Genomic DNA, 16,596 nt, shown 5'->3' on the forward strand with positions numbered 1-16,596 from the left:
AGAGAAATGCAATATGTTGAGGAGGTTTCTCCACGGTGGAGACAGTAAAGGTGACTGAAGTGATTCCATTTATCAAAACCTTCTGCCGATCGTAAGCGAAGCTCTGGGTCCCAGTTCAAAACTAGAATATGACTCCCCAGTATCTAATGATGCTCTGAGTCCACTGCTGTGCAAATCATCCAATTCTAGTTATTTTCCTAGTCATGTAAAATGTGTGCCAGAAAACATCAGTATTGAGTAAAAGAGGAGGGCTGCAAAATTCTGGCTTAATGAAGGTGGTAAGAAGCAATTATCACTTTCACACATATCCAGATATTTTGGTTTAGTGAAGTTGGAGTGATATCTTTGCATATGGGTATGTCGGAAAGTCAGACTGAACATAATAAAAATTGTGTGTGAAAAACTCTATTCCTATTTCCAGGAGGCAGGAAGGGGAAGACTGTGGGCTTTGGAAATTGCATGTGAACTATCTATCAAAAGAAAGTAATTTCTCAGCCTCTTACGCCTGGATCAGCTGTTTCAAGAAATAACACAGAATTGGGAGTAGAAAAATTACAAAATTTGTATCCTGTTTGCATATTGAGGATGAAAAACGAAATAATAAGGCTGCAGAAGAATTTCTGGAGACTGCTAGCGATTCTCCATTATACCCCATCCTCTATTTACAACACTGATAATGGCGGGTTCGAGCGTGAAATGCGATCAAAAAGGACTCTTATCACTTGTCGGTGAGAAACACACATACACGATAGCCCAATCCGTTTGTTCACTCATATATTCATACACCATAATACCAACAATCAGTATGGATGGTTCTTTGTTCCCTAAATTATTTATTGTACTGGAGTAGCCGACGGGAACCTGTTTCAAAAAGTATATTTAAAGCAGATAACATTGTCTCTGCCACAAAATCAGAAAAAGTGGGGAAAACAGAACTGAAAATATGTTTTTAAGAAGCCTTTTTTCTGTTCTCTGAAGACAGCTGCGTCCTGCTTTTCGATTTGTGGACCACATACAGTGATACAACTTGTCAAGAAGACATCCCTTTATGCCAAACAATCGAACTGCTTCAGATTTTTCCAGGTACCACGGGTATAATTCAATCATTAGACTAATTCTTCTTCTGACAGAGGAAAGCTTTTTACTACTGATTAACAGACATTTTAACTTCTTGTACTGTTAAAGTTGAGGTTCACCACATAGACACAATCCTTAAACTGCAGTTCTTCATACATTTTCAGTTTTCATTTCCACGATTTTGGGGTATGATAAAATATTCATTGCTCACAATGAATTACACTAGAGAGCGACCTCCTGAGTTTGCAGTGCCCACTAAGTATTGTTCGGAGAAGAAGAAACGTGTGAAGAACAGTGTGAGAATGAAGTTCTAAATTGATTATTTTAACCATGTTGGTTCAATCTTGTCCGTATTGACTTGTATTCAATTTCTGTGAAACACTTTTTCTGCGTTGTCAGTGCTTTACATTTTATTATAATTATCCACCGTACAGGTTTCGAGAACTACTCTCTTCTTCAGCGGTGCCAAAACATCGAATTAAATCCTAAGACTTGATACATTTGTACAAATACAGTCATCAACAGAAACAAATTATACATAAATTTTGAAATCGTTAAAATATATTGTAACTGTATCAATGACGCCTGTACTTTATTCAGTGGAGAGCGTGGGTTTGACGCCAGGGCGTGTATGGTCCATGCTTAGGAAACATCAGAGAGAGGGTAATACTGCAAGTTCTGACAGTTTTGAACTTTTGTTTATTCAAAAGAAACGAGCAAATCATATCACCTTGTCATAGATGAACAACTGAATTTACAGAGTCTAGGTTGGGAAATGCGGACGCTGTCCCCACAGCGGCGTCGGCGTCGAGGTTGTCCTGTGATGACGAGCTCCTTCCCCTCACCATTGAAGGCCTCTCTGCACCATGTAACAGCGTAATCCCTCGGCGGTCGATGCTTCTGGAAGTTCTGGTAGAGGCTCGAACCAAGGAGTCTGATGACAGGTGAAGTGCAGTGTGGAATGTATAGTTAATGATTGAATTCCAGTTAAGTCCCAAGAAGGGAGTAAAGAAGCATGTGACACTGAACAAAATATCAATAAAATCTGAACGACACTTCCTTACGGCACTGTGCTGGTGATAATTGCGTAACACTGGTCATATGAGTTAAGAATTCCATTGTTTGTAAACTTTAGCACACACAAATAAGTTTCAAGTGATGCTTTCATCCAGGAGATTATATCAGTTTTACAATCTACGATGAAAGGTAAATTAACATTGTTCAAAACTGAAATAATAACTGTCCGATTCATTAGTCGGAAAAATAGAAATGAATGGAGTAATGTGAAAAGCATAGTTCGTAGCCTTCTCCAACACTAAGGTTAATGCAATGAATTGAACACTGTTTTAAGCACAATCTAATGAAAATCAAATAATATCATTGAGAAGTAGTTTTATAGAGCACTTGAAAGTATGACAAGCGTCGTAATTAAGTACAGTCCCATTAACATACTGCAACACTGTTCGTAAAGTGAGAACGATTGCTAAGACAAGATAGAATGAAAAACTAAACTTCTTTCTCGATACAGTCTTTCTAAGTTTCCTAAAGCTTACAGTCATTCAAAGCACAGTCTTACAAAATTAACACAGTTCTTTCATTGAGAATAGTCATTCGTAATTAACACAGTTCTTTCATTGAGAATAGTCATTCAAAATTAACACAGTTCTTTCATTTAGAGTAGTCGTTAGAAGTACGGAAAGAAATTAAGTTCCTGTGTGGAAACACAGTCTGAAAGAGCACAGTTGGTACGGAAATAAAGTTTTCCACTGAGCATAGTCATGAAGTTAAGGCATAGTCTACGCAGGAGGCGAAGTTCAAACACTGAGACACAATCAGTTCATATATGATACGGCACAGTTTTTCAGAAAAAAAAAGCACTGTTTTGTAAATGCACTTTCGGAGTGTTATTCAAACAAAATAATTTGAATGCACAGTCTTTAAGAAACAACTAAGTTTTCTTTTTTACGAAGCACAGTCTTTTAGAAAAAGAACTGAGTTCTCACGAGTCACTTCGTGAATATTTGTTCGTAGAATGAGTGTTACTTTTACGAGATAAATCCTATCACATTCGTGTCACAGTTAAATGTTAGACAATGACTAAATGACTTGTAATATTTTAAACACCTTTTCTCACACTTGAAATTTAGAGCTCGAGGTTTGCAGCACCTCGGACGTGGAAAATTTACTAAGCATTCCTACTTTATGCCTGGAATATTGGCATTTCGCCAGGCAGAGTAACGATGTAGAATCAAAGTCCCACAGCTGGTCCGTGCACGAGAAGGCTGGGACCACACGAAGATACTGATTTACTACCGACCTCATGGCCCTCTTTTATACATGGAGGTCGGACCACAGACTTCAAAATTCATATAACTCTAACCTAATTACCTGGCCATCTATCCGCCGATCTTCTTGAAACTTGGGATATCACCATATTTAATACTGGGCAACATGATTGTGTAGTCAGATATCGTGCTTCATTCAAGAGATAGTTACATAGAACATATAGAAGGTTCTGTTGTGACGTCATTTGTCCTTGGCACGCTCAGAGCAGCGTACAGCTGCATGACTCGTCGTCATATCTGTTGCCTATGCATACAATGGTAGTTTCAGATCATCTAGATGGGCGTTAGCTTGCGTTGTCTCAGAAATACTTTGGGCGGAGAATGTCGGCATGGCATTCCTGTTTCAATATCTTTGTGTCTAAACTGTTTACTTACTGTTGCCATTGATGTTTTTACGGCCCATACTTATAGACATGATACTGTATAGGCTTTTGGGCTTATGCCGTGTCAAGAAAATAAGGTAAAATTCTTTACGTTTCGCAGAGAACTGTGCTCTGTGTTCTCAGAAGAAATCTCGACTGTCCACAAGAAAGGCTCTTAAACAATGACTCTTCAAATTTTTGTTATAATAGAAGTGGAAATGGTACGTTCATTTCCCACCAGATAGCTCTCAGGACGTGGCACAACGCTAGCGTTCGAAGTGGAAGCAGACCGAACCAGCAAAAACAGTCTAAGTGGTTCACATAATGTGTGTACGTAATATATGACATTAACAGGTGTATGACATAGACACAAGCCTGGAATGAAACATCTGGCGACGAGGAACATACAAATTTGGAAAATACCGAGACGAAATAACAATAGTGAAGGGACAGGGAAGGGAACTACCTACGTAAATTCTTAATGCCTGGCAACCGGGTATTACTTAATTGATAGCCGGTGTCCCTGTTGAAATTTTTAGGATTTCTACATATTTCCAAGCTTCCCGTATAATCCTGGACCTGTAGTGTCTAGTGTGGGTAAGAGCTTGAGCATCTTGGAACATGATTCGATGATAGAGCGTGCTCAGCTATTGCCGAGAGCGTGCTCAGCTATTGTCGATTTGCCTGGTTGGTTGAGACTAATATTACAATCATGTTCTTTGATACGGGTACCAATGGACCAGCATGTTTGGCCGATGTAAACCTTACCGCAAGTACAGGGAATTTCGTATACCCCGGAAGGTAAAAGTGGGAACAATTTGTCCTTGGTTTTACTCAGACTGTGAGCAATTTTAGTGACAGTGCCAAACACGGTTTGTATATTGTGTTTGCGGAGGACCTTGGCAATTCGATCTGTGGTGTTGTGAATGTAAGGCAAGTAGGCAGTTCCCTTCATTTCGTCCTTCTGTGAGCTTTGCTTCGTCGTTTCTCTGGGATGCAGGGCTCTATGAATCTGCAAATTGCTGTAACCATTACCCTTCAATGCGACTGAGCATGTCCATCTCCACCTGGATATGTGATGGCTCACAAATTCGTCTTGCCCTCTTGGCGAGTGTCGTGAGAATGCCTTGCTTTTTGTGCTGGATGGTGGTGAGAATCTGCATGAAGATAGTGATTTGTGTGGGTAGGCTTACAATAGACGGTATGTCCTAGGGATTTATAGTTAAAACTTCATAATTGATCCGTATTGAACTGAGAATCACAATGCTAAAAGGAGAGATGTTCCACCTATTCAATACAATAAAAAACTGTTGCACAAATTAATGTCGCAACATGTTTAATATGGTTTGGCACCGGTTTTGACACATATCTATGTCATCATCAGCTGATAGAAAAAACATGGCAAGAAGTCAACACACAAAAAGCATTAAAGGGTAACTGTAACACTTATGACACTTGAAGAAATTAATAATCGAAGTTCATGTGGCACTTTTAAATGAAGATAATTTTTGTAGAGATCATAAGCAGTGTGATGTTCTTGAGCACTTTTTCTGTAGATCTTGAGGTTAAAAAGGATGCTGCATAATTTACAATTGTTGTTAGGCAAGGAATAAACTTGTTGCGAGGTAACGAATAACATGATTTTGTTTTTGGTACTTCTAAAGGTGGATAGTGATATATATAAAAACTCCTAGAATATATTGTAGGATATGAACCTATCAGTACTAATATGGGTTTTATGAGATCTAAAGAAAAAGAAAATAAGAAATAAAAACAGTGAAAAAATGGTAAGATAAGTAATACTATGAGGCTCACCTTGTTTAGCTTGCCATGAAGTATAAGAGGAAGTAAGAATAGAAATTGAACATAGGTCGGGGATAGGAAGGGATTGGGGGGAGGGGTGAGGGAGTAAGGGGAGTAGTTTAAGGTGGATCAGGGGGTTGTTGTGGTAGGGGCAAGTAGCTTGAGAAGGTGTTGTGTATGACATGGAAGATCGATCGCCTACTTGTCAACTTGAAGCTTTTGAAAACTAAGATAAGGAAGTCAAAAAGGATGTTCGGTTTTTCAGACAAATCATTAAGGTTTTGGTTAGCAAAGCAAGCAAAGTCACCTCTGTACAGGCCATGAAGGCCCTTGGAGGAGTGGAAGGTAAAGGCTTCCACCATTGTTAACCTCGGCACATGATGGGGTGGAGTGGTTAGCTGTACGCCCGGCCGCCTTTGCCCCCAGGAATTAACTTGGTACTCATTTTTGGTGTAGGCTAAGTGAACCTCAGGGCCATGTGCACCTCTGGAAGTGGCAGTCTCGTTTCTTAAATTTTACGACTTCCTGACGGGGATTCGAACCCACGTCCTTCCGGGCGAAACAAGCACGCCTTTACCGCCTCGGCCAGACAGCACCTAAGGTTTTGGTTAGGATTAAAATATTGATCAAGGTGTATTAAACAATTTTCAGTGATATCAAGAAGAGGGCCTTTGTTTAGGGTACTGATAATTTCAATGTCTTGGTCTAACGTAGTGAAATGATGTTTTTCGTCCTGCATGAGTTGCCCTATTGCGGAAAATTTATTGTATTTTATTGCGTTAACGTGTTCTGAATATCTAATTTTGAAGCTACGCCCTGTTTGTCCAATGTAAGTAGAATCACAGGTATTGCATTTAAAACGGTATACGCCATATCTTGAAAATATATTAGTTCTGTTTAACGATTTGGAGTTATAATCACTTCCATGTTTCTATTGTTAGTTCAAAAGGAAATTTTGGAATTATGTTTTTTGAAGATATTGGCAATGCAATAGACGTCTTCATTGAAAGTGAAGGTAGAGTAAGCTGCTGGTTTAGGATTGTCATTTAATGTTGTTGTATATGTTCGGTGTTTAAATTTATTGATTATTCGTTCAATAAAAAATCTGCTGTAAGCATTAAATTTAGCTATGGAACGTATGATATTAAGTTCTTTATTTAAATTATCTTTAGGTAAAGGTATTTTGAACGCGCGGTTAACCATACTGTTGTAAGTGGCACATTTATGTGATTGTGGGTGTGAGAAATCTTGTCTTATGGTAGTAGCTGTTTGTGTGGGTTTCCTGTAAATCATATAAGATAAAGAATAAGGTAGTCTGCTAACTGTTATATCTAGAAAATTGATTGATCCGTTGGATTCAGTTTCAAGGGTGAATTTAATATGCGCATCAATCTTGTTGAGATTATTTAGAGTAGAGGCTGCATTAATAATCCTATCATTTAGAATTACCAATGTGTGATCCACATATCTTGCCCCCAAAAAGTATATATATTCTTGAAATTATCGTTGTTATCGATAAAAGTGTGTTCCAAAAAATTTAAGTATATCTGCCGAGATCCCAGATGCCGGTGATACCATTGCCAAGCCATCTTGTTGGTATATTATATTGTCAAGCGTGAAAAAATTGGTAGTCAGTAACAATTTTTTCACATTTGACAATATTATTTCTGTTTAACGATTTGGAGTTATAAAATCACTTCTATGTTTCTATTGTTAGTTCAAATGGAAATTTTGATATATTTTTTGAAGATATTGGCAATGCAATAGACGTCTTAATGCAGCCTCTACTCTAAATAATCTCAACAAGATTGATGCGCATATTAAATTCACCCTTGAAACTGAATCCAACAGATCAATCAATTTTCTAGATATAACAATTAGCATACTACCTTATTCTTTATCTTATATGATTTACAGGAAACCCACACAAACAGCTACTACCATAAGACAAGATATCTCACACCCACAATCACATAAATGTGCCACTTACAACAGTATGGTTAACCGCGCGTTCAAAATACCTTTACCTAAAGATAATTTAAATAAAGAACTTAATATCATACGTTCCATAGCTAAATTTAATGCTTACAGCAGATTTTTTATTGAACGAATAATCAATAAATTTAAACACCGAACATATACAACAACATTAAATGACAATCCTAAACCAGCAGCTTACTCTACCTTCACTTTCAATGAAGACGTCTATTGCATTGCCAATATCTTCAAAAAATATAATTCCAAAATTTCCTTTTGAACTAACAATAGAAACATGGAAGTGATTTATAACTCCAAATCGTTAAACAGAACTAATATATTTTCAAGATATGGCGTATACCGTTTTAAATGCAATACCTGTGATTCTTCTTACATTGGACAAACAGGGCGTAGCTTCAAAATTAGATATTCAGAACACGTTAACGCGATAAAATACAATAAATTTTCCGCAGTAGGGCAACTCATGCAGGACGAAAAACATTTCACTACGTTAGACCAAGACATTGAATTTATCAGTACCCTAAACAAAGGCCCTCTCCTTGATATCACTGAAAATTGTTTAATACAGCTTGATCAATATTTTAATCCTAACCAAAACCTTAATGATTTGTCTGAAAAACCGAACACCCTTTTTGACTTCCTTATCTTAGTTTTCAAAAGCTTCAAGTTGACAAGTAGGCGATCGATCTTCCATGTCATACACAACACCTTCTCGCGCTACTTGCCCCTACCACAACACCCCCCCTGATCCACCTTAAACTACTCTCCTTACTCCCTCACCCCACCCCCCCAATCCGTTCCTTTCCCCTACCTATGTTCAATTTCTATTCTTACTTCCTCTTATACTTCATGGCAAGCTAAACAAGGTGAGCCTCATAGTATTACTTATCTTACCATTTTTTCACTGTTTTTATTTCTTATTTCTAACTTATTTTCTTTTTCTTTAGAACTCATAAAATCCATATTAGTACTGATAGGTTCATATCCTACAATATATTCTAGGAGTTTTTATATATCACTATCCACCTTTAGAAGTACCAGAAACAAAATCATGTTATTCGTTACCTCGCAACAAGTTTATTCCTTGCCTAACAACAATTGTAAATTATGCTGCATCCTTTTTTAACCTCAAGATCTACAGAAAAAATGTTCAAGAACATCACACTGCTTATGATCTCTACAAAAATTATCTTCATTTAAAAGTGCTACATGAACTTCGATTATTAATTTCTTCAAGAAAGTGTCATAAGTATTACAGTTACCCTTTAATATTTTTTGTGTTGACTTCTTGCCATGTTTTTTCTATCAGCTGATGATGACACAGATATGTGTCGAAACCAGTCCCAAACCATATTAAACTGTTGTGACATTAATTTGTGCAACAGTTTATTATTGTATTGAATAGGTGGAACATTTCTCTTTTTAGCATTGTGATGTCCTAAGGAGCCGTCTGGTTTCTTTCTTACTAGAAAATCCAAGCTTGGAAGGCATCCGTCCGATACGATATGAATGAGGGAAGTAGTTCAAGGGTTGAATTGACCAAATGACATAAGTGTAAGTTTAGGCACAAATAATTTTTTAGGTGTCAATAAGGACTTAAGTTTCAAGAGCAGAGCAGATTTTAAATTTTAGTATATAGTTACTGATTTAATAGGTTTTAATCATTTTATGATTTGAAATTATTATAATTGTAAAGTTTTCACAGATGACATAGCAAGTAAGTAAATGGCTTAGACACAAAGAAATATTTTAACAATTTCATGATTTATGTATAATTTGATTCTGTTGATGATTGTATTTGTACAAATGTATCAAGTCTTAGGATTTAGTTTGATGTTTTGGCACCGCTGAAGATGAGGGTAGTAGCTTCTGAAACATGTATGGTAGATAATTATAATAAAATATAAAGTATTGACTAGGCGGAAAAAGTGTTTTAAAGGAATTTAATATAAGTCAATTCGGACAAGATTGAACCACCATGGTTACAATAATTCTGAGTATGCCAGCCAAGCTAGAAAATTAACAAATAAATTTAAAAGCAAAATAGCCAAAATATCTAAAGACTTGAAATTTCTTAAGAATTGTCTAACAAATATATTAATTCCAAGACATTTGAAGTCGGTAGAGAGGAGGGACATTTTGCGAAGACATGTCAGAGTGCCTCAGTTGAAAGTGAATCAGATATGGTTGAAAAGTGAAATTAGGTTCTTACACATTAGGAAAAGCCATTTGAACCAGGACTTACATGACCTTCATCTCCAGATCACGAAAGATTTTCTGGGTTTGATATGAGATGAGATGGGATGAGATGGAAGATAGTGTAGAGGATTCATTGTGTTTCATTCTCAAAAAGAAGCAAAATACATTAGATAGGAAACTTAAATTACTGAAGGGGCAGAAAGATGAGAAAGGAAACGATAAAGAAGACAATAAGAGGTTGAATAGTAATGAAATTAAATTCTATCCTGCAGTTAATTTAACAGATACAGCATTTAGCACGGAAGAAATGGCAATATTAGAAACGGGACCTAAGCATAATTGGATGAAATTCTGTAATAATAAGAATAAGAGGGAAGTAGTGGAGATAATAACAGAACAGGTAATTTCCAAAGTGGAATTTGAGGAGCAAGAAGCGACAAGGCATGAAGTGGGAAAAATATTCTCTAAGATGATAAAGCACAAAGAAAAAGAAGCGCTTATAATGAATAAGAAAAGTTAAGGATTGAAAGGGAAAATTGAAAGCAACAAGATTACAGTAACCAAAGTGAATAGGGGTAATGTAATCATTCTAATGAATAGACAAGACTATATTGATAAAACACAGGAGTTTCCTCTACACAAGTTCACTTTAATTAAGAAAGATCTGACAAAATAAATAAATAAATAAATAGGATTTGTTTTAGACGCAAAGGATGCGAATAGTCTAATAAATATGAACCTGAGAATGCTCACTATGAGATCATTGCCGAAAATCTGTAAGTAAGAAATTCCCATAGGACCAATAGTTAACTATAGAAATAGTCCGACGTACGGTTTAGCCAAATTTATTCAGGTATTCTTACGGAAGCATTTTAAATTCACAACGGAGCCAATAGCCTGTTACACAAGCGATTTCTGTAACAGAACAAGGTATATTGAAATGAGGGAAAATAACAATTCATAGTCTTGATATTAAAGACATGTATTCCAACATCCCCATCTCTAAAACAATAAATATTGTTAGAAGGAATTTAACAGAACATAGCGGTTTAAGTAAAATAGAGATTGAAGAGTTGATCAAGTTGTTAGCATGCACATTAGAGAACAATTACTGTATTTTAGATTTAATAAAAAAAATATACAAACAGGAGAAGCTGAATGAAGAAACTGCGATGTACAGAGTAGCGTACAATCACATAAGGAAGAAAGATAGAAAGAGAGAGCAAAAGAAATAGTTCCAGTCGTTGACACGCTCCCCCCCTCCCTTCCCTACATTACATAACCGACTGTATAGCAACATTTAGCAGCTCGCCTTGTAAGGTCATTGGCAGCAAGCAGAGGTGCAAGGACATGTTTGTTTGGTCCAGACTAGTGTAATAATGTTTTAGTATTGACAAATTTTGTAACCAGCCAAAACTGAAGTAAGTAAAAATAAAATTCTCTAACCATCTGAGAGTTCTATTTGCAGATAATATTGTGGTCTGGGGAAAGAAGTACAAGAACAACTTGATCCACTGAATGAAAAAAATGAAAAGTATGGTATGAAAATTAGTGCAGTGAAAAGCAAGACCATGTTGATATCAAGAGGAGAAAGGCAAGGTAAAGGCATTGTGATAATTGGTCCAAAACCTTGAAATTGTGGACATTTTCAAATACCTAGGGTGTGAATTAATGCAGAATACAAAGCTGGATATGGACATTATGAAGAGGGTGTAACAGGGCAATGCATTCTACCACAATGTAAGAAATCTTGTCTGGAAAAAGTAAGTACCAAGGATGTGTAATGAGATCATGTACAAAATGTACTATGCACCCATATTGACTAATGCGGTTGAGATCTAGACATTGGCATGTAGGGAGGAGATTAGAATTCAAGCCAGTGAAATGACCTAAGTATGATAGGAATGACTAGGAAAGGCAGAGTGAAAAATGAAGATGTTAGAAAGGAAGTTGGAATCGTAAACCTAACTGAGAGAATTGATAATAAACTCAGATGGTTTGGATATGTAAAGAGGATGGAGGAGATATGAAAATGATGGAGATGAACTTTGAGGGAAGCAGAGTAAGAGGGAGACGTAGAAGAGGAATGCAAGAAGAAGAAACCTGGACTGGGACAGAGTGGCGGAAGGAGAGAGGAAGGTGAAGGAGTGTTATAAAGGTCCTGACCTCGTGGAAACTGGATGAGTGGAGAAGAGGAGGAAGATGAATTATTATTTAATTAAAAACTAAAAATACGTGGAACCTTTCTTTTAAATGTGAGTTATAATTATTGTTTCCAGAACGATGACGACAATATTGATAATGTTGATGTTCAAGAAATGACACTGTCAGCTCTTGTCTTCAGTGTCCTCTTCATCAAGGCATCCTAAGAAGACGAAGAAATTCAACCCAGCTGATGAGGTCTTAGTTTCGTAATTAAAAGACTCCAGTCACAGGAGGAGGGCAAATATGTGACATTTGATTAGAACATAGGAGTACTGCCTTCCTTTGATAATGAAATGGCTACATTTTACAAAAAAGTAGTTAATGAAGCAGTTTTTGAGGTCAGCATGGTACATTTAATCGAACATCAACTGTAGTAGTGCAACACGTGCCATCCCATCCACAGTCAGTTGTTTTTAAACAAGCATAGGATGTCATACACAATGGAAATTCAGACTTCTTCAAGCATTGTCATTGGAGAGTACCTGTCAAATCTCTAAGTAAGTAATTACACTAATTACATAACGGTACATTAGCCTACATTGTAAATCACAGTTACGCTTCTGTATGACTGGATCGTTTAGTTCTGCCATGCTATCCTGCCTTCATTATTGAAGGATTGAGTGTAGGTGTCTCTTACTTCCTTCGCCTGTTCACCTTAATTTCTATTGAATCTTTGTAGTGGAGTAAACACATTATTGGTTTGCTCGGAATCCGTCTGGTTGATTTCTTCATGACTGAAGGGTTGTGGAGACTAGTACGATGCCGATTGATGTAAATCGTTAGGCAAAATACAACAAGCCAAAACCAATAGTTTCTATTTGGGCAGAATTGAATATTTAATGCATTGGAGGACTTTTGAGAATTGATACTTACATTCAAAATGATATTCTCGAGTTCAACAAAACATTTAACCCTTTCAACGCTAAACCCGATTATGTACGTTATTGAATGCCGTGCCTTGCTCACATGAGACAGTGTCTCTCATGGTGCATTGGGACTGCCGGTGGCTGCAAGTATTCTATGCATTGGCCTCCACGGTATGCACTAGCCATGCGTCTTGGTGGGTGTGCTGTTTACCATTTGATGAACCCAACTTAGCACACTGGGGCGAAATGCTGGCAAACAGGAATGAGTTAGCTGGAAAATTTATAATGTCCAATAACAGACCATTTATATTGGTATTATAAATTTACTCATTCGGGACATCTATCTCGGGTTCCCTATGGGAATCAACATCTATATCATCTATAAAAGTATCAGTGTATTATTGCAGATGACAATCTTTCTAAAACAAATGTCATGTTAAGCTGTTAGTTGGAGCCCGTGTTTAAGACCAGTAGATTTTCTGGTCACACTCTTCGATCATGAATTACTCACAAGTTATACTCACCCATGCATGAGAGAATGACTTTAGCTGCCATCTTGGCTGTGACAACACTTCAGCAATACCCGGCATTGGTTCGGACTTACTTGAGTCGAAGGTGCAAGTTTTAACATTCGTGCAACTCTGTGTCTTTGGATGTGGACGCTTGTCCACTTCCTGAGGATTTTAATATTGTCTTATTAGTTGGCGATTTCAGGACTTTTCCCGTGTACAGAACTAGACTATCACAAGACAATGTGCTCCAAGCTACTCAAATTCTCAGGATTATATTCCTAATCCGTGGGTTGGCTATCATGACAAATATTCACTTTACTTCAGTGTACAACTCAGCACGGAATACATTTCTGACTGGAATGCGAAATACAAGCACAAAGGGATTCATTGGGATATTCACCAGTCTCGCTGCTAACCAGCAAGCAAATCTTAACTTTCCTGAGGTTAAAAGTTTGCCCCCTGAAGGTGCATTTTACCCTGTGAAGTTTGGGAATTCAAGGCTATTTTCTGTTATAGTGCATCTATCCCTTGCCTCCTTCATGGCGAGGGCTCTTACATGTGTTGGAAATCACATTCCATTCACAATGGATGACAACATTTTTGTGATTGGGGAAAAATTTATCCTACTATGTAGCAATAGCAAAAATTCATGATGCGATGAGGGAGGGTTATTACGTGCTAAGCAAGTAAACATTTTAATGAGTAACACACTAATGAGGTTTCATTACAGTAAAATATTATTTTGTTTCTTTCTTTTATCAAAATCTCACTTATCATTTTCTTTTAGAGTTCCAGTCTCACATGTTCTACCTGGGAGTATGAAGGACAACTTCTGGGAAATGGGTGAGACTGGACCATGTGGTCCTTGCTCAGAACTGCACTTCGACCGTATTGGAGGCCGTGAAGCTGCTCACTTGGTAAATCAGGATGACCCTGATGTCCTAGAAATATGGAATCTTGTCTTCATCCAATTCAACAGGTAAGATTTTCAATTGTCAAAAATTGCTTTCACAGCCGCAGATCTTAAAATCACAGCAATAGAACCCGCTTTTGGGTGGCCTAACCACCCAAAAGCGGGTTCTATTGCTGTGATTTTAAGATTTTCAATTGATTTATAAATTGATAATAATATAAAGTATCATATTTACTCGTGAATTAAATCCCCTAACATATTAGAACACCTCTGGCTTTTCAGGGCAGGGATTCTACTTAGCAGAGTCTTTTGTAGTGCTACAGTATCAGAGCTAAATAGTCTTTCAAATGTTAATGAATTGACAACAATGCCATAACTTACTTTTGATATTGTGACCTGTTTTGTGTACATTAGCCTGCTGCTAAGTGAGTATATTTTTTGTATATTATTGAGTTTAAGAATACAAAAACAAGAAGTACAGTTTTACCACAGCTTTCAGGTGAAAAACTATGTGTTTAGCAGAAAATCAAGGTCTGAAGCCAGCAGCAAAAGAATTTATTATACAATCTAAAATTGCAGATATTAGCACAACCAAAAATAGAAACTGAAAGCAGCAAACAAGCGTGCAGTTTTTCACGGTACCAGAAAGTTAAATATTCTGGGATCAATCCATCCAATTTCAAGATTTTAAATATTACTAAGACCATTTTTATTGAAATAGCTGTTCCTGCAATGCAGGGTTTGAAACATAACATATCTGCAGTTTCCAGCTGTTGGCCGGGTCTGCTTTGAAACATAACATATATATCTGTTTCAATTTATCATGTTCAACACTGTGGCATAATTTTATTCAAGCACTCAATATAGTTGCGGGGAATGAAGGAACCCTGGAAGGCCGTCCCATAGGCTGCAAGAACCCCGTAGCGCTCCAGTAGGAAAAAATTCGTCTAGTTGGACCTGAGCCGCAAGCTGTGATTTTGATCATGAAGAACCCATAGCCGCGTCCCCATGCGAACAGCAAACTGTGGTGGGGAGTGAGATTTGAACGAGGGGATGTACCAAACATTTGTCACAGGTTGACAAACTTCTTTCCAGGGCAGAATCACCTAAATTTTTATCAATTAATCTGCCACTAAGCTGAATTCTACAGATCTGACATCACACGTAGTTAAGATGATAATTATATAGTAACAGGAGTTGATAAAACTTTTTTTTTTTTTGCTAGTTGCTTTACGTCGCACCGACACAGATAGGTCTTATGGCGACGATGGGACAGGAAAGGGCTAGGATTGGGAAGGAAGCGACCGTGGCCTTAATTAAGGGACAGCCCCAGCATTTGCCTGGTGTGAAAATGGGTAACTACGGAAAACAATTTTCAGGGCTGCCGACAGTGGGGTTCGAACCTACTATCTGGATACTGGCCGCATTTAAGCGACTGCAGCTATTGAGCTCGGTGATAAAACCATTTACTTGTGCCATGAAGGTATATACTGTACGTGTATTAACGTGAGCAGCCAGTAGCATCTGGCAAGCTCTCACGAAGGAAGAGGGTTTGTTTGGTCGTACTTCCCTTGAAGCCTGAGACCTTGTGAGACTATAAAAGCTGGGTAGACAAGGCAGGCATCCTCCTATTGCAATTTGAACGGCAACAGTGAAGTTTCATGGCTGCGAGCAGATAAGACAATAACTTCGTGAAGTTTCTGTCAGACTTGAACTAAAATCATTGTGATTTAGCGCACAAGAGCTAGTGACGGTTAGCATACATAAATAATATATTGTGTACGCGAAGTGTGAGATTAACATGTGTAGAGGCGTGATTTTTTCGCATTAATTTTTGAACGATTTCGCGAGAAGGATACTAATTTTCGCGTTATTTCGCGAAATAGATAGTGGCAGATTGCTTTAATTTCGCTTTAATGAAATTCTAAAATTAATCATTAAAGGTTTAATTACCATCACTGATCGTTGATTGTGGACGATTAATTGATAGACTGTACATACCTGATACATACTTTTGAAGCCATTTCCGAATTGCAGGGTCGTCTTTCTCCAGCGTGATGTTGGCTTTGAGTAGCATCGCTGTTGTTTCGTGAATAAATTCTATTTATTTACTCTTAGCTTTCTTTTTCATATCTAATGAGAGTTCTATTGTTGCCTGCCGTTTCACTGTTGGAGTACTAAATTTACGTTCTAAATGTTCCTTATTTTTAAAACAATGTTTTGAGACAGTATATTTTTTCTCCCACTCGATATGAACATTACTAAATTTACACATTAAAAATAGTGATTTCCGAAACGTATAAACTTTCACTCGCA

At 37.3% G+C, this 16,596-nt stretch overlaps 1 protein-coding gene across 1 annotated transcript in view; it reads left to right on the plus strand.

The window, feature by feature from the left end:
- Window positions 1-16,596, plus strand: part of AlaRS (alanine--tRNA ligase, cytoplasmic) — a 449,485-nt gene that overhangs the window by 101,431 nt on the left and 331,458 nt on the right. Inside the window, exon 5 of the mRNA XM_067150816.2 lies at window positions 14,155-14,346. Within this exon, the coding sequence (XP_067006917.2) occupies window positions 14,155-14,346 (192 nt within the window). The remainder of the gene's footprint in view (window positions 1-14,154; window positions 14,347-16,596) is intronic.

The sequence above is a fragment of the Anabrus simplex genome, chromosome 7 (assembly GCF_040414725.1).
Source record: "Anabrus simplex isolate iqAnaSimp1 chromosome 7, ASM4041472v1, whole genome shotgun sequence".
Taxonomy (NCBI): domain Eukaryota; kingdom Metazoa; phylum Arthropoda; class Insecta; order Orthoptera; family Tettigoniidae; genus Anabrus; species Anabrus simplex.